This window comes from Cryptococcus neoformans, chromosome 6 (assembly GCF_000149385.1).
Source record: "Cryptococcus neoformans var. neoformans B-3501A chromosome 6, whole genome shotgun sequence".
Classification (NCBI taxonomy): domain Eukaryota; kingdom Fungi; phylum Basidiomycota; class Tremellomycetes; order Tremellales; family Cryptococcaceae; genus Cryptococcus; species Cryptococcus deneoformans.
In genome coordinates, this window is record NC_009182.1 from 232,501 (window position 1) to 255,000 (window position 22,500).

Consider the following 22,500-nt stretch of genomic DNA (forward strand, 5'->3'; position numbering starts at 1 on the left):
TTTGGACTTTTCCTTTTTTGGTGCGTTTTTTTAGTCCATCGAGATTTGGAGGTGAAAGACATGATACTTGGTGTTGAGTGGTGAGATGAGATACAGATGGCAATATTCGCTGGAGTCAGGAGCTGCTGCTGTCCAGTCAAGAAACGACGAGATAAGCGCAATGCCCGGCCCACATCAGCAACCAATGACCCGTCCCCCCTCCTTCCTCCCTCCCCTCAACCGGGAGATTTTCTTGATTTGAATCGTCCGATACTGAATGAGAGATCTGGCGTTCAAGATAACTTGTCCTTTTTTCGGTACCCTGATGAGTGCGATACGGAACAGATTACCTCTCAAATGAGTGACGACGACAGCGGACATAAACTAGTTCGTCGGTGATCGGTTGTCGGTGGTTAATAATAAGTAGCAGACAATTTCTAAATGCGGAACCTCTGATCCCCTCGGCCTTCTTCATCACAATCTTGAATCTGCCCATTCTACTACCGAATCCGCCTCGTCCATTGCTTAGGGCATCCAATGCGGCGAGCTCTGAGAGGCCCAGCGTCAACGACCCTTAAACCCGCAGTGACATTGAACACAGACGCCTCACTGGAAACACGTCCTCCAGACTGGGCTACGTACGCCAAGCTGTCCTGCATCCCTCTTTCCAACCCACTCACCTGTCGAACCAGGTGATGGCTGTCGATCTGCATGTCAGGACGCTGGTTAGATCTTTCTTATGATTCCTATTTGTGGCCATTGTAACTTAGTAACGCGATGAACTGTGCCGCTCTCACAACTCTGGGGCGGAAAGCCACCATGACATCATCAACGTATAATCTACCACTACCTAAGCATGTCAAGGCCGACTGCTCGTACAGTTTGAGCCCCCAACGCAGCATGGAATGGCGAGGAACGATTTGTAGATACACAAGTCGAGTACATTGCGTTATGTGGACTATGCCTCAAAATTTATCGTGTTGGAGACAGAGATGCTCTAAATAGGACATACAGGGGTAAACATACCCATAATTAGTTACCGATCTCGAAGATACCACTCGACAATATAATATTTATCTCTATCTGCGATGATGAGCGCTGCGACCTCCGCCATAGCAGACATCGAGACATCGGCAAGTTACGTAAGACGTCCGTTCGACTTCGACATGCGAGCTGTTGGGGGCTTGGGGCCTTGGCCCCTTGGGGCCCTTGGGGGTTGGTTTGGGGCCAGAACTTGTTGGGGGGCGGTAGTTGTCTATTACGTAAGCGATATGAGGAGACGGATGACTACGACCATGCTTCGTTCTTCCCAGCCACTTACCAGAAATCAGACGAGACTGCAGTCGCAACTTTCAAAACCACCTATTGATGGCCGAGACGAAACAGGAATTTTGAAAGCTTGGTGGGTTTCCCAAATACTGCTACTTACCATATCAAACTTAGATAGCTGACCTAATAGCCCCAAACTGTTATATTATATGCCACTGTAGTACCTGTGGGCTTCAAGGTGGAATACAACTGGAGAAGCGAACATGGCTAGGACACCGACCGCTTGACCATCTACATGAAATGGAGAATACCCTCCAAATCTTAATTTTTCACCCTCGTCGGTCACAGAGACCTCTCCTGTGGCTCCTCCGCTCCTAGCCTTTGCGGCAAAAGAGATAGATTTATCGGCCAAATTCAAGCTCCACAAAGGCCTAGTTCAGAATCACCACCTGCACATCCAACTATATGCGCAACGCCGCTTTTTCCTAGCGCGTCCCCTTCACGGCCATGTTCTCATGTAATTTCCCCCCCCAACGAGACTTTCCTTACTCCGATCGTCATCCAACGCCTACGCGAGATACCGTTGCTGTCGCAGTTGCCTCGGTGGGTTTTCGACATCATTTCAGGTCTAATTACGATCTCTATTCCCCTGCTATCGCGTATACACTCAAAGCCAAGCATGGCTTCTCTCATCGTGCCACCAGGGATATGATTCAATCAGCGAATGACCTACGTCTGCTAGCAGCCATGGACCGCAATAGGGAACATGAGGTTGCAAGCTCATCATCATCGGTCCCTCTCTCTCCGTTGCCACCCTTAGCATTCGTCAACTCCCTGTTAGCACATTTCGTGCCACGACAGAGTGGCCAGGGGCAAATCCATACATCATCACCCATCTTCATTGTGCAACTAGCGATTGCCACTATATTTGGTACGAGATCTCCCCCATGGAAGAGGGCTATCATCTCCCAGATGTGTGCCCATCCTGCAAGGGGCCTTTGAAGGACCGTGATGGAAAAGATACTTTCAACTGGTTCCCAATTCGAACTATCAAGGATGAGCTTGAGGACCTGTTGGCCATCACAGGAGTAGAAAGCTTAATGGCGAGCAGAAGGAATCAGAGCTGAAAAGACCTGATGCCTCGACTGTAACGGCAAATCGGGTTTTTAGCCACCAAAGCGATGGCTCGGAATGGGTCCGGTGGCAGCTGGATGACCCAACAGCTTTAGTCGCCAGGATAAACCTATCAGAGGATGGGGCCAACATTTCCAGTGACCTTAATGCCAAAAAAAGGTCGATGGGTGTTATCACGGGCCAGCTTGCCAACCTTCCGCTGGCGTTTCGCGGACGAACCAGCTGGCTCAGTGCTCTACAAATTCTTGCTCCCATTTGCTATAGAGTTGATGGCTGGCAGGACCTACGGCTTACGGATTAAAACCCCCAAGTATCCTGAAGGTGAGTTCATACAACGTGTACACATCACAAAGTTCGATTTTTTGACATCATAAAAACATACAGGTCGCCTAGTGTACATTGATCTGGGACTCGTATGCTGTGACCGACCCCTGGCTTGCGCTTTAACTGGAGCCCCTCATTATAAGGGCGATAGTTCTCCCTGCTTCCGGTGCTTGATCAGCAAAAAGGATCTCCTGGACAACTGTACCCATCCAACTCGCTCGTATGAGCTCCAAACAGCCTCTGTGAGGGGAAAGGTAGCCTCATATCTTGCCGGCTTGCGCCACCACGATGAAAACTCAACCCAAAACGTCTTCCATGTCGACCGTCGTTCCGGTGCCCGCACGAATATGGAGGTGAATGGGACCAAGAGCCTTTGGAAAAAGACGTTCCCAAACGGGGAGCATCTCTCTGTGCTTGATCTCTTTCCCTGGTTCAACAGAGCTGTGCGCACCGTCGTCGACTCCATGCACGCAGTTTTGGAAGGAGTTCTGAAGACGTACTGGTACAAGGTTTTGTGCCAAGGGATGTACAGTGGTGGGGAAAAAGGCTCGGTGAATGAGCTGGCCGATGTGGTGACCGGAGAATCCAAGGATGAAAACAGAGAAGTGGATCCAAATAACGAGCCCGAAAAATCGACCAAAAAAAGGAAAGAAAGGTCTCAAGATGTATCACCGAACCGCCAAAAAAAGCGTTCCCGAAAGGTTAAGTGGGCTTTCAAGAGCGGCAAACCAGTCTTGACTACCAAGGAAATTGACTGGTTTAAAGCTCGGATCCCGTTGGTATACAAGCCTACTTCCCTTGAAAACCTTTCTAGCGGCTTTGGAACCAAAGGCAACGGTAAGGTGAAGGCGAGCCAGTGGAGAGTTTTTGGGGAGATATATGGGCCTCTCATTGTGCCTTTCTTTTTCGAGTTCATAGAACCATCTTTGGGGGGCAGGACTGCGGAGGAAGGACTGAGAGGATTGCAAATGTCTTGAGAGGAATTGAGCTTGAGCGAACAGATGTACTGCATATATTCCCAATACTTTTGTTCGCGTACGTACCTTCGTTCTCTCCCTTTCTTTTGTCATCATGCTGGCATGAATGTTTAGTTGAAAGGCTCTATATCCCGCGTTACCTTGAAGCTTCTTTCTGAACAATTGGATTTGGCCAAACAAGGGCCAGGCAATTCCTGAGAGGATTCCGATAAAGAAACGAAAAAAAGATTTATAGAATTAGAGGAAAAGCCAATATAAAACCAAGCATGAGTGGTATGCCGAGGTGGCATACGAGCTATTCCACGAAGATGAGGGGCTCTCTTGGGTCTGGAGACAAGATCCAAAGGTCCCAGATTCCTACCGAAGCAAATGAAAATGGGAGAAAAAAAAATAAGCTGGCTTCGTGAATGATTTCCCGCTTCTGCACGTCTCCCAGGCAAACACTGACTCCCTTTCCCAGAATGAGGAGCAAAGTCACCAGGATGGACGGCATTATGGGTCCAACTGGTGCCGGCCTAGATAAGGCCGAAGATATCCTGCCCTCCAACTCGGACATGGTTGGAGCATGGCGTACGTCAATGGCTCAAAGACTTGCTTACAATGTCAAAAATCTAACGTCGAAGTTTTCTTGCAGAGAAGGTCCGTAAGCAGTGCCCATGGTACTTCTTATGGAAGTCTTTAAAACCAACAAAAAATCCTGTCGATGAGAGTGCCATAAACGCCCTCTCACGACCAGATACCACTTTACTTGACCGCAGTAAGTTACTGGAAGATGTTGGATGAGCGAGAAAATGGGAGCCTGGGACACGGAGGATTCGCAGAGAGGCCGTTTGTGGCGTGGATGTTGCGTGGCTGATTTTCACATATTCTATCAGATTCTATAATAGTTTCTTTCTTTTCTTTATGCATGCATAGACATCTCACAACAGAAGAGACGTTTCGTTTGCCGCTTGCATGTAATAAACTAATCAAATGAGCTCAGGGATTACCCAAAGACTAACTCCCAATCACCCTCCCTATCTCGAATCCAGTACCCAATTCACATAACCTCGATTTCAGAGGCAAGCGACGCCGTCAACCTCTGCCAGAAAGCTCCCAGCGAAGAGGGGATATGTTGCAGCAGGGAGGTCCATAAACCATCATAAGTGGTTGCCTTACCTTCTATTATTACGTATGGCGCGCAGAACATCAGTGTGCCACACTCTGTAATGCCGCTTGATTTTATTTTGATTTTACGTTGTGCCTAAGGGCAAGTCACGTGACTGACGCGATATTCGGTATGTGATATATTTCCCGACGCGTCAATGGGTGTGTCGGTGTCGAAATTACTTCGTCTTCGATCCTTGAACATCTCTTCCATCGTTCTTCGGGTCAGCCAACATGTCCACTCCAACCAGCAACAAGCGCGTCCGCTTACATTGGGATCCCGAGTCTTATCCTTCCTCTGAACGGCTCAAGGCGGAGCTGAACCACGACTACGCTCACAAAATTCCCTACCACCTCGTCTCTGCTCCCTTGACTCCCTCAACGTCCACCGTTGCCTGCTCCTCTTCTCCTCGACGTGCTCAACATTCTCTTTCATCTTCATCTCCTACGCGTAAATCCAATGCGTCTCTCACTGCACCACATCAGTTGAACCTCGACTTGGGCAAGACTTTTATTTTTGGTCGACACCATGTCCGAGACGCGTCCAGGCCCAAGCCCAGCATTACCATCGAGTCTGCCGTACCCCGCAAACTCAACCACCTCGTTGCTAATCCTTCAAACAATGTCGAGTCTATTATCCTCTCTCGAGAGGCTCACCACGCGTCACGCGTCCATGCGCTTGTTGAACTCATTTTGCCATTGTCGCAAACTAGGGAAAAAGTGATGCGTATCATTGCCATTGGTCAGAATGGTATGCGCGTGCGCCTTCCCCAGCAAGCCTTTACCGCTGGTCCCAAAAATAAGAGCACGAAGAAGGGCGTCAGACTTGTGCAAGGACAGAGGTATGATGTTCCTGTGCGCGCAGGGGACCAGGTTGAGCTCGATTTCTATGGTGACAAGGCGGTTATCGCTATGCTCGTAGACCGTGCCCAATCTCCTGAAAAGTCGCCTTTGAACCAAATTCTTTTCCCCTCCAGCCCTGTAAGCCGACCTGCGCTCTCAAGCTCTATGCCTCCTTCAAGTCCTCCCATTATTCGTGACGAGCTCGAAGACGAGGAAGACAAACCGCCCAGGCAAGCGGGGTCTGATGAAGAGGATGAGCATCCATTTGCCCAGCACTTGGCTTCTCCTTCACGATCTCCCTTGTTTGCTGCTCAGTCTTGTCTTGATATCGATGCTCAATCTGCTCGCTCTCGCGAGTCTTCACCCCTCTCACCCATTTCCAACCATTCTGCCTTGTCCGATGCTGAGCCAGAGCCAGAGGTGGAGGCTTCCTTCCGCGCATCTGCATTACCCGCCCGACCTTCTTCTCCTATCCACCCTTCATCCCCTTCATATGACCGCGACTCGGAACCTGATGATATCCAAGTCAAAACCGAACGTCTCGAAAACCTGCCCCTGTCCCGTTCACATTCTCGCAAGTCTACTCCTGCACGCGCTGGTTCAACTGCTGCAACTGCTGCACCTACTGTGCCGACCGCAGAAATAAAGGGACCTCCAGCGGATGTCGATCGACCAGCTGTCATTGCTTCCACTGTTGTGTTCTCCGGATCTTCTAAATTGAGTTTGCCAGACCTGGTCAAGCACATGCTCGAGGTAAGTTTGCCCACTTGATACACGTTGCACAAACAACTGATAGGGACGTATCCTAGGCTCAACCTCATCTGAAGGCTCACGGAGATGAAGACATGTGGGCCATCTGGGTCGGAGAGGAATTGGAATCAAATCCTATGTTTGGAAAAGTCGAGCGGCACGGCAAGGTTCGTACTGTCTGCCCTTTTCAGTCTAGTCGTACTACATTCAGGTACTAACTCTTGTCTATAGGATTCTGCCGGGCATCCACTTTTGCCTCATTACTTTTACAATCCTTCGGCTGATCCTGATACCCAACGAGCGAGCGATCTTGGCGGCTTGGTGAGGCCATTAAGGACTGCGGCGAGGGGCGGTCAGGCTATTGATTGGAGGCCTGTCGGTAGGAGAAAGAGGGTTTGGTAAGACGCTGTTCCTGCAAGAAGAAAGAACGGAAGGAAAGGGATATATGGCCATACATCGCGATAATGGGTTGTGATTAATGAAGGATACAATACGTACGAGTTACTCGAAGCTTGATGATGCTTGATTTTGGTGTTGGTAGATGAAATACAATTATATATACTAGGTTTCTATTGCGTTCTTTTTTGATGCTATAGCATGCATTAAGAAACTGTGATATCTATTATGGCACCATAGGAGAGTCGAAGAGTTTCTTGCAGGACAAGTTGTAGAACCGACCTACGTACCATGCCTTAATTACCACAGCGATGTAGCTCACAATATGTACCGGCCTTACTCTCAGTTATGCTCTGTTATTCTTCTCCGATCTCATACTTGGTGAACAGAGTATCATGCGTGCCTGTACTGATGGCTATACCCGGATGGAGACTCGAGTTGTGCGGGCATTCGTTGAAATTGCGGAGGCAAGCCACTGCTGCTGCTGCAGCGGTTGTTTACGCGTTTGTTACACGTCAGTCACTCACGCAGCTCACTTCCCTCCTGCTGTTGTTGGAGCTCGTCATGGTTGCAGTGCCAGTCAACGCCCATCTACAATTCTCATCTTCCTCTTAAAAGCACGACACAATTATGTCTTCCACACTTTCACAGTCTTTGAACTAATTGGGCCACGACGTACACTGACGACTTTAAAGAGAAAGGCCCCTCTTTGGGCCAAAATGATGATCCTTTCTCCTGAAGCTGCTAACAGATAAGAGGTAAGATGGACAGCTGGTAAAGACATCTCAAAAAGTATGGCCAATGCAATCATCGGAGTGTTTTGCATCACGGTCTTGCAGCAGCAACCTTCCTGCCCCGCTGCGCACTTATTCTCTCTCCCAGGTCCAGTATAAAAAAGACTGCCCGCCGGATTGCATTCTCATACCATCGCTCGGCTTGTACCAGCCACAGAATCCTCTTGGATTGGCGTATAATTGGGTCATTGCGTTTCTTCATGCTCTCTCGGAATCCCCGCAATACATCGTCGAGATTGTTTACTGGATCTACTCCTTTGAGTACTGACCTAATGACTGAATGACTTACCGTTTAGATGATCCACAATGACTTTGGCAAGTTCTACGGCATCTATGACCCCAGCACTAGCTCCCGCCCCGCAGAATGGCGGCATCCCATGAGCTGCATCACCCACTAGTACTACTCTTCCTTTACCCCCTACCGTGCTAGTGGCACTCCATAACGGGTACGTTTCCTTCTTTTCCCATCCTGGATCACGTTCCAACTGTCTCAGAAACTTCCCATGCACCGTAGGCTCCAGCTTTATTTCTTCACCCTTCATTCTAACCTGGGATGAAGGGTTGAGCCATTGTGAGGGGATGGTGAGTGCGACGTAAATACTAGGGAATGAAAGAGGCATCATGGTGGCAGAAAAGGATTCGCCGTATAACAAGTTCATGCCATTTGGGTCGTGAACCCATCTTCGCATGGCAGGCGAGGTTGTTCGAAGGTTTATGATCGTTTGGGGGAGCTTGCTGAAACCTCCCGGTAGTTTATCCTCAACCATTTGGGAATCAGAGTACAGGCAATGCCGAATGGCCGAGAACATCCCATCGGCACCTTTATCATGTAAGCGGTTAATCCAGAAGCCAGGCCTTGAAATAGAACAATGAGAGGCTTACCGACAATCAAATCAGGTCTTACCACCTCCTCCTTTTTCCCTTTCAGACAAACCTCGATCCCTCTTTCCATCCCAGGCTCACCTACAAGCGCCTCGATGTCCCACTCCACTTCCCCTGCTCCTTCTTTCAGAATACTAATCAAGTCGGCTCTCTCCACCATCCCCCATCCTCGAACATCGCGAACCATCCGATACACCATTTTACCGCTGTATGAAAGCACAGTCAAGCCGTCATGTAGAATGGGGATCTTTTGTCGAAGGACAAGAAGTTTAGTGCTGTGTGAAGGGATGAGCAGATCGTCTAGGGCTTTACGTGCGGCCTGTTACGTTGTGTACGTTGCCAATGTGAGTGGTTCTGGTAAGTAAGCTGAGAAAACATGACTGACCTTGGTCAAATGCATAGGAAATCCCATTCTCCCTCCCCATGTTTCCTCTTCACATATCTCATCCCATCAGCTCTCCACAGCCAGCCAACCTACCTAAGTGGACTTACGACTCCTTTTTTCGACAAGCCTTACGACCAACTTTCCTTCTTGGTATGCCTGACTTTGGCGAAGAGCATATGCAGCTGTCACTCCTGCAACTCCCGCACCGATGATTAGTATTTCTAAAGGTCTATCTTCTTTTTTGGATGTGGATGTCGAGGGATGGCCATTCATCATGAATGTTTCGTCAGGGACGAATGTATCTTTCCATTCAATTTCATAACACAGCGAAGTGGGAAGAAGGATAAAGGAGGTTGCCATATTATGGCAGACTGATAGGTCATCAATGTGAGTAGAAAGGAAGGTAAAGCTTTGCGTAGCAGCTGTATCGCTCATTCATGCATAATACGCTATTTCTATCGACAACCGCCCGATTCGTAAAGCTCAGTGACGTGAGTCAACTAACACTCTTCCATCCTCTTCCCCATATTCTCCATCTCACTCGCAATCTCCAATTATTATTCACTCATATCTTTCAAGCTTTGTGACGGTCACCTTTTTTCCAGGCTTTCTCAAATCATCCAAGTTCTCGGGAATCGAATTGACATCTTCTAAATCACTTCTATCTGACCATACGTTTAGCACCATTTTCTCGGCGTATGGTCAAAACAATTATTACAACGAATTTATCGTACTAGGGATATCATTCGAAGGGACCAATGGTCAAAGCTTTGGACGACAGATTCAATCCCCCCAGATTTGTCCACGAATGAGCAATCAAGGATATCAGAAGGCTACTGTCTGTCCGAAGGATTCATAGTGCGGAAAGTGGTACATATGGTAATCTGTGGACGGCAAGCAAAGACGCAATCATGATTGTTATTATTTCCAGCAATTGAATAGAATAATCGATCAGCCGGGTCAATGACTATCTCCGCATTGGACCAACGTTCCTTATGGCGCCCGTTGGATGGTGAGACGAGTAGTGACGGTATCGGTGTCGGCTCCCAGCTCGTCTGTGGTATGCATCAGCCGCAGATCTAAAAATCCATGGTTTTATAGCAAGCCTGAACGGTATTGCTCTGTTGTAAGCATACTTATTATTTTTTTGCCGAATTCCAGCGTTTTCATTTCGAATTTCAGCGTTTTCTTTTTATTCCACGCTACTTTAAAGGGCTGTTCTATCTGATCGTCGGTGATAGCCGTGCCTTGCGAAATCTTATCGCGTCGTGTCATTGTCACCTTCCCATCATTCTCCATCTTTCCAGTTCTTCAAGAATTACGATCATTTTGCGGCAAGGACAAGTGTTCCTAGAAATCCAGAACGCTATAGAAGGACAGCCTCTCAATGCGTTCAGAGAATTATAGAATGCATCTCATTGCGCTGTAAGAATTTATGCAACATGCGCTGACAAGATGTGAATTACACAAGCCATCGACCATGATGATGGCAGTGTTACTACTATTTGTCCATATAGGATCACCATCATTCGTCTTTCAACAACTGACTTGTAACTTTACTTTGTGCTCTCAATTTTTTCCCGTAAAACACTAGTAATATGGGAGCAGCGGATAGAAAGAGTGCTATACTCGCAACGAGAGTTGAAGCTTCAGGATAGCCAAGGTTCACATACTACGGCCACGATTTCCGTCAGCACATCGTAGGTTCAACATATCTATTTAGAAAGCACGCACCAATTGATGAGCAAAAAGCGGGAAGATACCTGAGGCCATGTTTCGACAAAAGCTCTGAGCAGCCTGAGCTGATGAAGAATATATCTCGTACGCATCTGCCAAGTATGTGCTTTTCGCCATCCAACTTCCGTCAGCACAAAGCGTCCCTAAAAATGCACAAATAAAAGCCAAAACTCACAAAACACCGCTGTACATCGCAAACACTCCCCAATTCATGAACACTAACGCCACGCCAGGAACTGCCCAATGCACGACACCTGCCTGTCCTGTCCATGCGTATACGTACAGCGCAAAAGGAAACAGAAGACCGCCGTATGCCGCCCAGTAGAGACGGACTTCGGGAGGTGCTTTGCCGTTGTGTTTGGCGCAGGAGCGGCGATAGAGGTATTCTTGATGGTTCTGCGAGATCAAACCAAGGACAGCTCCAATGGCCATGGACCTAAGAGTATAATGTCAGTGCGCGGATAATGCGAAAACTAGCGGAATATTATACTTACGCTTGAAAACTGCCAGCTTGGGCGGCGTTGAATCCGTAAGACTCAAAGACCAGGAGAATAGAACTCTGACTCAAGAAAATACATGCCCAAGCAAAACCGATCCAGGCAGAAAGGGCAGAGACGATGGGCTCTGTCACCAAATACTCTGCCACACCGTTAGCACTGTTCCTACAATCTCTATAGTCTCAAAGTCCGACGGATCAATACTCACGCAAAGGCCTGATGAGAGACACTTTAATTAAAGTAAGCATATCCGTCTTCTCCAAGTCAGCTGCAGCGATGTGCTTGATGCCCGTCTCTTTCGTCATCTTCTTCGCACGCCAAGATAATAGAACATCGGCTCGTGTCTCACGCATGAAAAAGATGTTGAAGATGATGGAAGCGGTGGCAATAATAGCTTGGACCTGAATATCATTCGTTAGTGAGCTAAAAAGGCCAGGGATGAGAAGAATTGAAAGCATGGACTTAGACTTACCCCGTATGCCCATTGAAGAGAAAGTCCCTGCCCTGACCATCCGATAAAGCACACGCCAAGACCCTAGTCTGATGTTAGTAAACCTAGGAGACGAAATCTCATTGCACAACTAACCTGCCCGCAAAAGATTGATAGAGTAAAGAGGGACATGGGGAACCCTCGGTCGGTTGGGGAAAACAAGTCTGCGACAGTACCGCCTACCATAGAATTGGACACAGACATCCCAATACCTTGCTACAGTGGTTTATATCAGCATACACGTACATTTATTGCTAGCGCGGAAAGATGAAGTAGAACGCACGAAAAACCGTGATACAAGGAAACCGCCAACGTTCTTGTTGTTCCATATTTGAGGCACAAAGAGCACCGCCGTGCTGCAGCACAAGTAAGTAAAAGCTGAACCGATTCAGAAAGATACTGAACTCACATGACGGATGTGACTTGGTACACCATATTTCGACCAAGCTACACGTCCTGTAAATCTTTACGCCAGGCTCTGGGAGAGAAATTTGAACTTACACTTTCACTTAATGGTGCCAATATTAAAGGAGCAACAGCAAGTGCAATCATCGGTAATGTGATCGACAGGACCCAGACCTCTCTTGATATTTCGTAGTATGGCACACCCCAAGTGCCGAGGACAGCGCAGGAGGCAAGGTTGGAAGCAGCGATGAAACCAGCAATATTCGCAGCAGTGAGAATGATGTATTTTCTTGGAGAGGAGTAGTTGACTGGATTCTGACCAGGACAAATAGTATTAGTCAATGAGTATAAATGCCATGCAGCTTGATCGATACTTACATCAGGATCGTTGGGTAACCAATCAATAACCACTACTTCTTCATGCCCTTTCTCTCCTCCCATATCTAGCCTCTTTCTAGCCTCCATGACACTCTCACTCCCACAATTCGTGGCAACGCCATGTAATGACACATGTCTTCTAAGCTCATTTTGAAGTTCTGCCGTCTGCCCACTTGTGCGTCTTGACAAAGAATTGGAGTGGGCACGCGAACGTCTATCTGTTGCAGATCTGTATAAAGGTACGAGACGATTTGAGACGGTTGATTGTGGTGTGGAGGGGCTCGATGGTTGGGACGATGGTGATGATTGCTCTTTTTCGAAATCCGGAGTCATTTTCGACCCCGTCTTAAGAGGATCGGCTAGTTCCATCGGTGTATTGGCGGCAGTTGAGCCTTCTGAGCTGTGGATAGTAATGCTAGATGATGTCTTCTGAGACATATTATTGGCAGTGGAAGGAGGTGGTGAAAGCGTTGTAGACGAAGAGACGAGTTCTTCAGCTGGAGCTGGTGAATAGTTCTTGAGCCGGTACAATACTACGACGGAAGAATGGCCCGGTATTGAATGGCGTGCGATCCCCGAGTTCCGAATTGATTTCGTCGATCTATAGTTCTTTCTTCGGAGGGCTGGGGGAATAGAACCGGATGTATATGCTCATGTACCTGGACTGGAGGTATACTGTCTTTGTAGGAATGATAGCTTGTGCATGTAAAATCTGCAATCGGCGCAAGATACAAATCTGATTCCAGCGAAAATGAACGAGCTCGCTAGTAACTCTGCCTTATTCTCGGCAGTCGGTAAAATCGAGCCCAAATTTGGCCGTCTTCTCAAAAATAAGGAAGGATTCCTTTCGGCTATGTCCGAGGCTCTCATCTCGGCTTCGGCAAAGCGGCATGCTCCTATCGCCAATTATGCATTCTCGACCCGACAACAGCCTGAGTGGCTGTTCAGATTGATCTCGCTGCAAATTAGTTTGAACAGGGTGTATGCGTGCATGATACATGAGATCATGAGAAGACTCGATGTTATAAGCCCAATGTATCTTGTCAGATCAATTGAGGCTATGCTACGGCCAATCTGGATCTACCAAATCTAACACATGCAGGTCCCATGTTTATTTAGTTGTCACGTAGGTCTGTATGTAGAAAACGCATAGTTCTCGTCATTTCTTCTCATCATTGCTTCATACCGTACGTGTTCTGTTGTCGGTGAAAGATCATTTCCCACTTGAGGTCTCAATGCTCAAAGGGCGAAGAAGTCGAAAACCAAGGTATAATGCATAGGGTTATCCAAAAAGAGCCCTTCAAATTAATATCTTCACATCTTAACAAGCATCTGCTTATGTCACAGTCACATTCAACTTGATGCCCATACAAGCCATCTCGGCACAGAGCTATGAGATGAAAATCAGCCATTGCAAGAATAATGATGATCAAATATATAGAGATACTCACGTATCGGAAGACGTCTGACATCAGCAAGAACAAGAAAAGAAGACGGTAAGCGACCGCTTCTTGCGCCATTAGATTTAGATTGTCACTTACAAGGAACAGGGACAACATCCATCCTTCCCTTCTTCTCTCCACCGCGCATGACAACACCAACACCGTTCTCTTTGCTCATCTCCTCCGCATGCTCATGCTTATGCCCATCACAGATCCTACAGTATTCCTGCATACCCTGAGCGCCACCGACTTCTTCGAAACCGAGCGATACGAGTGAACCACAGTTCCTGCAGACCCAAGCGGTAGAGTAGTCGGAACAGTTCATGAGTCGGTCTTGCAACAAGAAGGAAGTACCGTGCGCGATAAGAGCATCTCGTTCCATTTCACCGAATCGGATACCACCAGCACGTTTTCGGCCCTGCAAAAAAGTTCTTCAGTCAGTAACTGACTATATCAAAAAGTATGCGGGACGACGAGAACTTGCCTTGACAGGTTGTCTGGTCAGAGGATCAACTGGACCAGTCGTTCTGACCTGGAACTTGTCGTTCACCATGTGCCTCAAACGCTGGTAGTAGACAAGACCAAGGTAGATGTCCGCATGGAATTCTTCACCAGTGATACCAGAGTACATGGGCTCGTTACCGTAGTAATTGTAACCAGCAGCTCGGAGCTGCTCGCCAAAGTAGTCAACAGGTCGGTCCTTGTCAGAGAACCTGATATTCCGTCAGCCCTTTTGCAATATGAAAGAGAAAAAGGACTGGGGACTTACTTGAAAGGAGTAGCGTCCTGGGCAAGACCGTGCAAAGCTCCCGCCTTACCAGCCATACTCTCGACAAACATCCCGATAGTCATTCGCGAGGGGAAAGCGTGAGGGTTGATAATAACATCCGGCTGCATACCGCTCTCGCTAAAAGGCATATCGATCGCAGGGAACTTTTGGGAACATACACCTTTTTGACCGTGTCGGGAAGAGAACTTGTCACCGATGACGGGAGAACGGGGGATACGGAGTTTGATGTGGATCTTCTGGAGCTCGGCATCACCAGCATCGGAACCGAGGACACGAACTTCGTCGATGAAGGCGGTTTCGTCACCCTTGTACTTGTGGAACTTGGTTCGACCGGTGGTGTCGTCAATGTAGGCACACAGAGGATCACCAGCCTTGACCCTGGTACCAATGATGGGCAAACCGTCCTGACTGATAATGTTCCTCGCGTCGTGGTCCTCCTTGACATCCCTACCGAGACCAAAGTGCAAAGTAGGCTTGGCGCTTCGACTCGCTCCGGGCACACCCTTTAGGTCAAAGATATCGGCCTTGTAGACTGTACCGTAACCGAAACCTCGCTCGTGGGCAGACTTGTTCAAGATCATCGCGTCTTCCATATCATAACCAGTGTAAGAAATGACAGCAACTATGGCGTTGGTACCGTTGGGGAAGTTATCGAAACCGTATTGGTTGTGAAGATCGGGACGAACAACAGGTGTCTGACCAGACTGGAGTCGGTACATCTTGTTGTCGGTACGCTTGCTGATAGCTGTTGAAGGAGTACCCATCGACTGTTTACCCATTTGGCACTATTTATGTATTAGCATTGTTTTCTGTCAAGAATGACACCGTTGGTGACCTACTTGGTACATGTTTCGGGGACTCTGGTTAAAGTCAGAGAAGGGAGTCATGTTGGCAATAACTGACAACATGCTGGTAGGATCCAGCTCCACGTGAGAGGAGACACCCTTTTCGATCTCTTCCTTGGTAATCGCCACATCCATGTACACCTGCTCAAACGAGCCCAAGTGGTCAAGCTTGCCATTCTCAAGGTACGTCACAGGGCGCATCATTCGACTCCTGCTGGCGAAGAGATAAAGGCCGGGGTACTGTCCACCCTTCGTAACGGGAACGTAACCGATTTCGAGATCAAGAGGCACCTTGGAGTCTGCCTCAGTTTTGAGCTTTCGAAGCCTATTGGCGAGCTGTTTGGCCTTCATTGGGGAAGCGTAACCGATAACTTTACCATCAAGCTGGATGCAAACCATGCGACGACCGTCGATAGAAGAGGCGAACACTTGGGTCATGCCTTGGGCCGAAAGGAGAGCGGGGATGTGTGAAACGTCAAGGGATGAAGTGACGATTTGACAGGTGTGCGACAAGTGGTTCAAAAGACCACATGGAGAACCGTCGGGGGTGTGTACAGGACACAGGAAACCTATTGACAATCAGTTGAAAACATTCTACAAGAATCTTGACGAGAACGACTCACCCCACGATTCGGGCATCAACTTTCGCACAGTGGTCGTCTTCAATTCAGCAAAGAAAGCACCTCGGTGTATACACCTAAAGTGACTGAGGTATCGGTAAAAGTTGAGTTTTTCGGCGACAATGGTGAAACCAGATGTTTGTTGCAAGTCAAGACCGGTGGGTGAGACAAGGTTACCGGTAGCGAGGAAGTATGACAGCTTGGAACCGATATCCCAATTCGTTTTTGACAGTACGCTGGTAAAGTACTTGGGATCCATGAAACTTCTCGCCTTACCGTCTCTCAGGTCGAGTTGGATTTGTGACTTGACGGCGTTGAGGCAGTCATCAAATCGCTCCTTGATAATCATACCGTAGAGGAAACCAGGAAGGAGAACTTCGTGGTGCTGAGGAGAATCAGGGTTGTCGGGGCAAGTGGCACCAGAAACCTGAGAGTAAAGCTTTCTAAGCATGAAAAGGAGCATCCTGAACTTGTCCCTAGGAGCAGGCAAGTGCACCAGCACAACCTTTCGCAAAAGGTAGCCACCAACCTGGACGTTACTCCAGTCATCGGGAACATTGAGCACAACCCTAAACTTTTCTCCCAAGTAGTCCAAACATTGAGCACCAGTGTGTAAACCCCACGACTTTTGGCCTCGCAACAACAACTCCACACGGTCGGTCAAGAAGGTATTGTCGTACTCGCCCTGGATAAGACCCTCAAAGATCTCCTTGTCACTCGCATCGACGAGAGCCTTGAGGATGAGCATAAGAGGAATCATGTACTCGACCTTACGCCACGCAAAACGCAGGGTAGCACCACCGTTGGACAAGTAATGAATAGTGTTGGTACAAGCGGTTTCGTCTGGTCGGACACATCGAATCTGACAGCCGTAGGGAGTGTAGGAAGCACCACGCTTGGCGAATGAAGGTCGGTAGAGATTGATAGGGTTGTGTCGCCGGGGAACAACGAGATATCGGATAATCTTCTCATTACCGTTGACGATAAAGTAACCACCGAAAGAGGTAGACTCTTCGCTGTGTTTGATGAGTTCGGTGGCAGGAAGGCCTTGAAGGTTACATCTTATTGACTGCCGAGGTTGTTAAGAGCAATTCGAGGCATACTTGTACAAGCCAATACTTACTCGAACCATAACAGGCAACAAACCGCACTCCTTGATCTCCTCAAACTCCTTCCTGTTTCCGTCCTCGTCAGTGACTGTCCACTTGATGTTGACTGTCAATTTTGAACGGTAGGTAGCAAGACGCTCCCGGGCCTGTAAGGAGCGTCAGCGGTAAACTAAAGGAAGTGCCATGGAATACGTGCCTCGGTAGGGAAGACCCTTCGCTCAACGGCAAGCTTGTCCTTTTCGGGAACAAGGGGCTTACTAAGGGCGACCCGGTCGATTCGGTCTGATCAGATGGGCATTAGCAAGGCCTTGGGCAATGCAGACGCCCGACATACAGCTCAATTTTGTGCCCAAACCGCCTTCGCTTCCCTTGCCATCGAAAACAACCTTCTCTCCGATGTCCTCCACGCCCATCTGCAGCAGACCCTTTGCACCTGGGTTCCCTTCATCTTCTATCAATGCGTTGAAACTCTTGATGTGGGGAGCGACGAGCTCGTCGAGGGCAGGAACATCTGAGGCGTTGACGGGCGGATGTCTGAACTGCCTCTCTCTGGTGAGAGTATGGAACGTGGTGTTGTCCGGGCTGGTGGACGAGGATGCCTGCGAGGGGGCGAGGGGGTCGAAAGCAGCGACCATGGCGGGGGGCGGGGGAATGCTTTTGTGGGGATTTCAAACAACTCGGGCAAGCTCAGGAATACAGCCGCCGTCGACATTTTTGTCAGCCTGATAATTGCGAAGTGGAGGCAGATTCGTCAGCCTGATCATTTGATCCCGCACTTCCTCCACTTCCACACCAGGTTTCCTTTGTTACTGACGGAGCGTAGCAGAAATGACGGCCAGTACATACTAAAGGCTAGCGAGAAAAGGGTCAGGCTGCGAGAGTACCCAATGGTCGAGGACAGAAGCGTTTGTCAACCTTCTTCATGTCACACAACAACGTTGTCGCAAAAAAGTGCTTCTGAACCAGTTGCCTTTCTCGATAAGTGACATCGGTCGATTGTTGCCATCCCACCTATCGCGAATCATCACAGATATACATGTGATAGAGTTCAATTCTATACAGTCAGTACCCAAGACAGGCATAGTTCCTCCAGTCACCAGCCAAACAAACAGCCACGGTGGCAGAAACCATATCGTGCTACCGGTAGTGATTACTGTCTGTACCGTAGTCGTACTGTAATAATATGGATGATCATGTGCTGGTATTGTCTTTGGTCGGCGTGAGTACATTTGACTATCAGCAATGATATGCCAGATTGATTCAGTGATGTAACCACACGTCGGGTCGTACGCCTGAACGTCGTCTTCAAACATGGTACAGCTCTCCATCATCCCGTTCAATACCCACATCACCTAATATCCCATCCTTCCCCTCCTCAACACACCGTCTCACTTTCCAGGCTCTATGCCGCCTTCTCCAATAACGGCAACGTTCTCGGATCAAATCACTATTGCCATGCCAAGGGAAGGTGATAAACCTTGGGGTTCAGCACGAGCTTGGGATAGGCAGTCGATCCTGCTAGACAGTTCGACGGGATCCGGGACGCCCAAGAGCGTTTTGAAAGTACCAGTCGCTGCTTTGATGAAGCCGGTGCAACAAACCGTCCAGGAGATGGATGAGAAAAAGTGATTGACTGATTTGCTTTGCTTGGTCTTCTGGCTACATTTGTGATTGTACAGTGCAAGAAGGTTTCAAATAAAATAACGCAATGTTAGATAAAACAACCAAATATACATACTCTAGCGCATACAACAAATGTCGTTATGTTTAGATTCTTAGGCCGTCGTGGCTGCACCAGCAGCCACAGGCGGAGGCATGTCCAATCTGTCCTTCTCAGCCTTCTTCGCCTGCTCAGTCTTCTCATCCACAACGGCCTTCTCCTTGCCCTTCTCGTTACCAGCAGACTTGGCCTTCTTCTTCTTCTTAAGAAGAAGAGCTACAGAAATGCGTCAGAACTGAACGGGTACACTTGAACACAGAAGGTGGATATTTACCTGCAGAAACGGCCGACCTCACATTGTCATTAATTTCGCGGCTCTCTTCCAAAAACTTGTTATCCTCAAACTTGTGCTTCTTCCTTGCCAATTCGGCCAAATCAACGTCCTCAATCTTTCGCTTGGAGCCGTCTTCTGAAGATTCGGCTGCGTTGATACCGAGTTTACGCTCAAGAGCCTCCAGCTTGGCTTTCTCGGCCGCTTGAGCTTGAGCTCGAAGAGCGGGTTCAGATTCAAGAAGCTCAGCTTGTCTGTTACCAAAAGTCAAACCATGATACCTCTCACTTGACCATGCAGCAAGGCTTACCTCTGAGCTTCTTTAATAGTGCCCAATCTTCTACCAGACAAATCTCGGCAAGAATCGACATTGGTAGCCTTTCCCGAGCTCATCCTACCACCGGCCGCTCGCAATTGTGACCCAAAACCACCTTTACCACCGAGCATCCTTGGAATCACATGAAGAGTAATCGGGTGACTCGGGGCATTTTCGTGGATGAGGTCTGAAAGAGGAGTAGAAAGGGAAAGAGGACCAGAGCTTGCAGTGCGCAGGTAAGAAGACGAGGCGAGTGTCGGTGGGACGGGAAGAGAAGAGATGAGGGTGGTTGAGGGGAGTTGGAGTTGAAGGGAGCTGAGAGGCGAAGGGAAATTGAGGAAGACTGTCTGGATAGCCATTTTGTGTATGTATATCGTGGTTTGAGTAAAGGAAGGTGGAAAGTACAAAACACATGCTATGGAAAGAGAAGGTGGGTGGCGAGCAGTCGGGGATACGGGATTATGTAAGCGTGGCACTTGATACGTGTAGCGGTGCGTGGCCTTGCGCGCGGTATCTGCAACAGCAATCACGACCCATTTCGTTAATCTTAATTTGATCTCGCAACTCTGTTTTCACACGATACAAAATGGAAGTCAACAAGGAGGAGGCTCTTAGGGCCCTCTCCATAGCCCAGAAGCACCGTTCCGCTTCAAACTTGCCTTCGGCACTCAAGTTTGCCCGCAAAAGCGTTGCTTTATTTTCGACCCCCGAAGGAGAGGCAATGATCACTATCATCGAACGAGAGATCGAGTCGGGCGGGTCAGCCTCGGGATCTGGAGCTTCTAGTGGGACATCGACTGCTAACGGTAATACACCGTCTTCAAAGGGGAAGGCGAGCGGTATCGAGGAGCATGTTACTTCAGCATACTCCAGGCACGGGACAAAGACCGAAGCGGATGATGGAAAGTCCAAGAAGAGGGAATACACTACCAAGCAGCTGGAAGTGGTGAAGAGAGTCAAAGCGTGCAAACATCATCAGTACTATGAGATTTTATCCGGTGAGTCTTAATGGCCAACGACCGTCAAAGCGCTTTGTTGACATTCGTAACTAGTGGAGAAAACTTGTACTGAAAACGATGTAAAGAAAGCTTATAAGAAGGTAAGACATGGTCGGTAGCCAAAAAAAAGGGTCAACTGACAGTCATTAGCTTGCGCTGGCTCTGCATCCCGATAAAAAGTATGTAGGACGATTCTCGATAAGCGTTTTTCAGATCGCTAACGGCTTTGTAGCGGTGCTCCTGGTGCGGATGAAGCTTTCAAGAGTATGTCTAATTATTCGATAAGACTGTATTTGTAACTCACGCATAACGTAGTGGTATCCAAGGCCTTTCAAGTCCTTTCCGACTCCAACCTCAGAGCTGCGTACGATTCCAATCCTGATTACGATCCAACTCAACGAAATGCCGGTATGCCTAGTCGGAGTAGCGGAATGGGAGGTATGGGCGGCATGCACCCCGGATTTGGAGGGGCTTATCAACAGGAGATTAATCCAGAAGATTTGTTTAACATGTTCTTTGGTGGAGGTGGAGGTGGATTTGGAAACTCTCCATTTGGGGGGGCGAATGGTTCGTAAACCACTTGGTAACTCATAATTGGTAATGATCATGCTGAATTTCCGGTTGTTGTAGTATTTACATTTGGCGGACCTGGTGGCTTCCGGACATATCAAGCTGGACCACGTCGCCCTCGACAAGCAGCAGACGGCGATGGCAACGCTTTGACTGCCCTTTTACCTATCCTTCTCGTCCTCGTCTTCTCTATCATCACCATTCTCCCGTCCATCCTCTCCACGGCCGGTACACCTGATCCATCATATTCATTTGAACCATCTACAAACCTGGAGACTGGACGAGAATCGTTCAACTGGAAGGTGCCGTATTTTGTTAATAAGCAGGAATGGGAAAAGAGCGAGATTTGGAAGAGCGTGCCTGAAGCGAGGAGGGGAACTGGTTCAGAGGCCTTGTATAGCTCAAAAGTTAGGCAGTTCGAGAAAGGTGTAGAGGGGCATTATGTTAGAAGGCTTCAGAACGAGGTAAGTCAGACAATCTAATCCGCTAGCTTTTCCAAAGCTTACTTACGTCTGTTAGTGTGCAATGTTCAACGATCGAAGAGGAAAGCTCATCGCTGATAATTCCGGCTTCTTCGGCTTCGGTGCAAATGCGGAAAAGATTGCTGAGTTAAGAAAAATGAAGAATCCTGCGTGTGAGCAACTGCGGTCTTGGGGTATTGGGCAAGGTCAAGTGTGGTAATAGTCTATTTTATGAGGTGGGGTGATCAGGTGTGTAAGTTAGGGATAGAGCATTTATCATATGCATTTGTTATTTTTTGTCATTATCGATGATCACCTGGATAGTTGTTATCAGTCGCTGGTGTTGCAGGGTGTAGAAGTCGCAAGCTGTCTGTAAGTCTTTTTCACAGGCAGGAAACCTTAACTAAAAAGACCAGCGACTGCTGACCTGGCCTAACCTTGCTCCTCCTCATTATTATATTACCGCCACTTATCTACTAGCAGCTGCCGTCGCTGTCAATCGCGACCGCCGTTCTTCCTTAGTTAGCAAAAACAGTCGCCTTCTTCCACGCACAACATCTGCGCAGGCATTGGGTCCGAAACTAAATAACGCTCCTCACGAGCAGCCATTAGCGACTACCAAAAGACTGGTTGAAGGATAGGCGGCAAGTGTACAGCGGCGGTCGCGTGAGTTTTCGAACGTGCAATGAAAGATGTTGTTTGTCGGAGCGAATGGGTCGTTTTGGAGTGTTCACATCGGTTGTCATCTAATTAAGTTTTCGTACGGGATCTGGTGGTCGTTTTTCCTCTTCCTTCTTTTTTCCACCTCCTTTCCTCCTACGTAGCCGCCGTTCTATTCCATTTGTTATTACTTGAGCACACAAGACTCAGTATGTTTAACCCTCGCATACCACAACCCAATGCATTTATACCCATGTACACTTATATCATGCGCTTTTGAGGCTGATGAAAATATTATCCTAGTTGTTGTTG

The 22,500-nt window shown here is 48.3% G+C and overlaps 7 protein-coding genes across 7 annotated transcripts; 3 read left to right on the plus strand and 4 right to left on the minus strand.

The window, feature by feature from the left end:
• Positions 1 to 2,501: 2,501 nt before the first annotated feature.
• CNBF0740 (hypothetical protein) lies at positions 2,502 to 3,683 on the plus strand (the record flags this gene model as incomplete). The annotated part of the gene is made up of 2 exons (XM_769816.1): positions 2,502 to 2,703; positions 2,767 to 3,683. 2 exons carry the CDS (start codon positions 2,502 to 2,504, stop codon positions 3,681 to 3,683), a joined length of 1,119 nt encoding a protein of 372 aa, XP_774909.1.
• A 1,380-nt stretch (positions 3,684 to 5,063) lies between these two features.
• On the plus strand, positions 5,064 to 6,824 carry CNBF0750 (hypothetical protein; the record flags this gene model as incomplete). Its single annotated transcript, XM_769817.1, has 3 exons — positions 5,064 to 6,425; positions 6,482 to 6,589; positions 6,654 to 6,824. 3 exons carry the CDS (start codon positions 5,064 to 5,066, stop codon positions 6,822 to 6,824), a joined length of 1,641 nt encoding a protein of 546 aa, XP_774910.1.
• An 819-nt stretch (positions 6,825 to 7,643) lies between these two features.
• Positions 7,644 to 9,314, minus strand: CNBF0760 (hypothetical protein; the record flags this gene model as incomplete). The annotated part of the gene is made up of 5 exons (XM_769818.1): positions 7,644 to 7,867; positions 7,902 to 8,432; positions 8,495 to 8,813; positions 8,880 to 8,926; positions 8,987 to 9,314. The coding sequence occupies 5 exons, from the start codon at positions 9,312 to 9,314 to the stop codon at positions 7,644 to 7,646; spliced, it is 1,449 nt and encodes a 482-aa protein (XP_774911.1).
• A 1,090-nt stretch (positions 9,315 to 10,404) lies between these two features.
• On the minus strand, positions 10,405 to 12,824 carry CNBF0770 (hypothetical protein; the record flags this gene model as incomplete). The annotated part of the gene is made up of 11 exons (XM_769819.1): positions 10,405 to 10,551; positions 10,614 to 10,722; positions 10,792 to 11,052; positions 11,111 to 11,255; positions 11,322 to 11,514; positions 11,586 to 11,648; positions 11,700 to 11,819; positions 11,887 to 11,959; positions 12,013 to 12,050; positions 12,105 to 12,323; positions 12,387 to 12,824. The coding sequence occupies 11 exons, from the start codon at positions 12,822 to 12,824 to the stop codon at positions 10,405 to 10,407; spliced, it is 1,806 nt and encodes a 601-aa protein (XP_774912.1).
• An 898-nt stretch (positions 12,825 to 13,722) lies between these two features.
• CNBF0780 (hypothetical protein) lies at positions 13,723 to 17,827 on the minus strand (the record flags this gene model as incomplete). The annotated part of the gene is made up of 10 exons (XM_769820.1): positions 13,723 to 13,776; positions 13,838 to 13,851; positions 13,928 to 14,246; positions 14,313 to 14,541; positions 14,598 to 15,403; positions 15,458 to 16,032; positions 16,087 to 17,152; positions 17,207 to 17,338; positions 17,389 to 17,474; positions 17,527 to 17,827. 10 exons carry the CDS (start codon positions 17,825 to 17,827, stop codon positions 13,723 to 13,725), a joined length of 3,582 nt encoding a protein of 1,193 aa, XP_774913.1.
• Positions 17,828 to 18,967: 1,140 nt separating this feature from the next.
• CNBF0790 (hypothetical protein) lies at positions 18,968 to 19,858 on the minus strand (the record flags this gene model as incomplete). Its single annotated transcript, XM_769821.1, has 3 exons — positions 18,968 to 19,128; positions 19,187 to 19,437; positions 19,494 to 19,858. The coding sequence occupies 3 exons, from the start codon at positions 19,856 to 19,858 to the stop codon at positions 18,968 to 18,970; spliced, it is 777 nt and encodes a 258-aa protein (XP_774914.1).
• Positions 19,859 to 20,085: 227 nt separating this feature from the next.
• Positions 20,086 to 21,748, plus strand: CNBF0800 (hypothetical protein; the record flags this gene model as incomplete). Its single annotated transcript, XM_769822.1, has 7 exons — positions 20,086 to 20,497; positions 20,552 to 20,598; positions 20,648 to 20,676; positions 20,730 to 20,761; positions 20,813 to 21,064; positions 21,128 to 21,531; positions 21,587 to 21,748. 7 exons carry the CDS (start codon positions 20,086 to 20,088, stop codon positions 21,746 to 21,748), a joined length of 1,338 nt encoding a protein of 445 aa, XP_774915.1.
• Between the last annotated feature and the right edge of the window lie 752 nt (positions 21,749 to 22,500).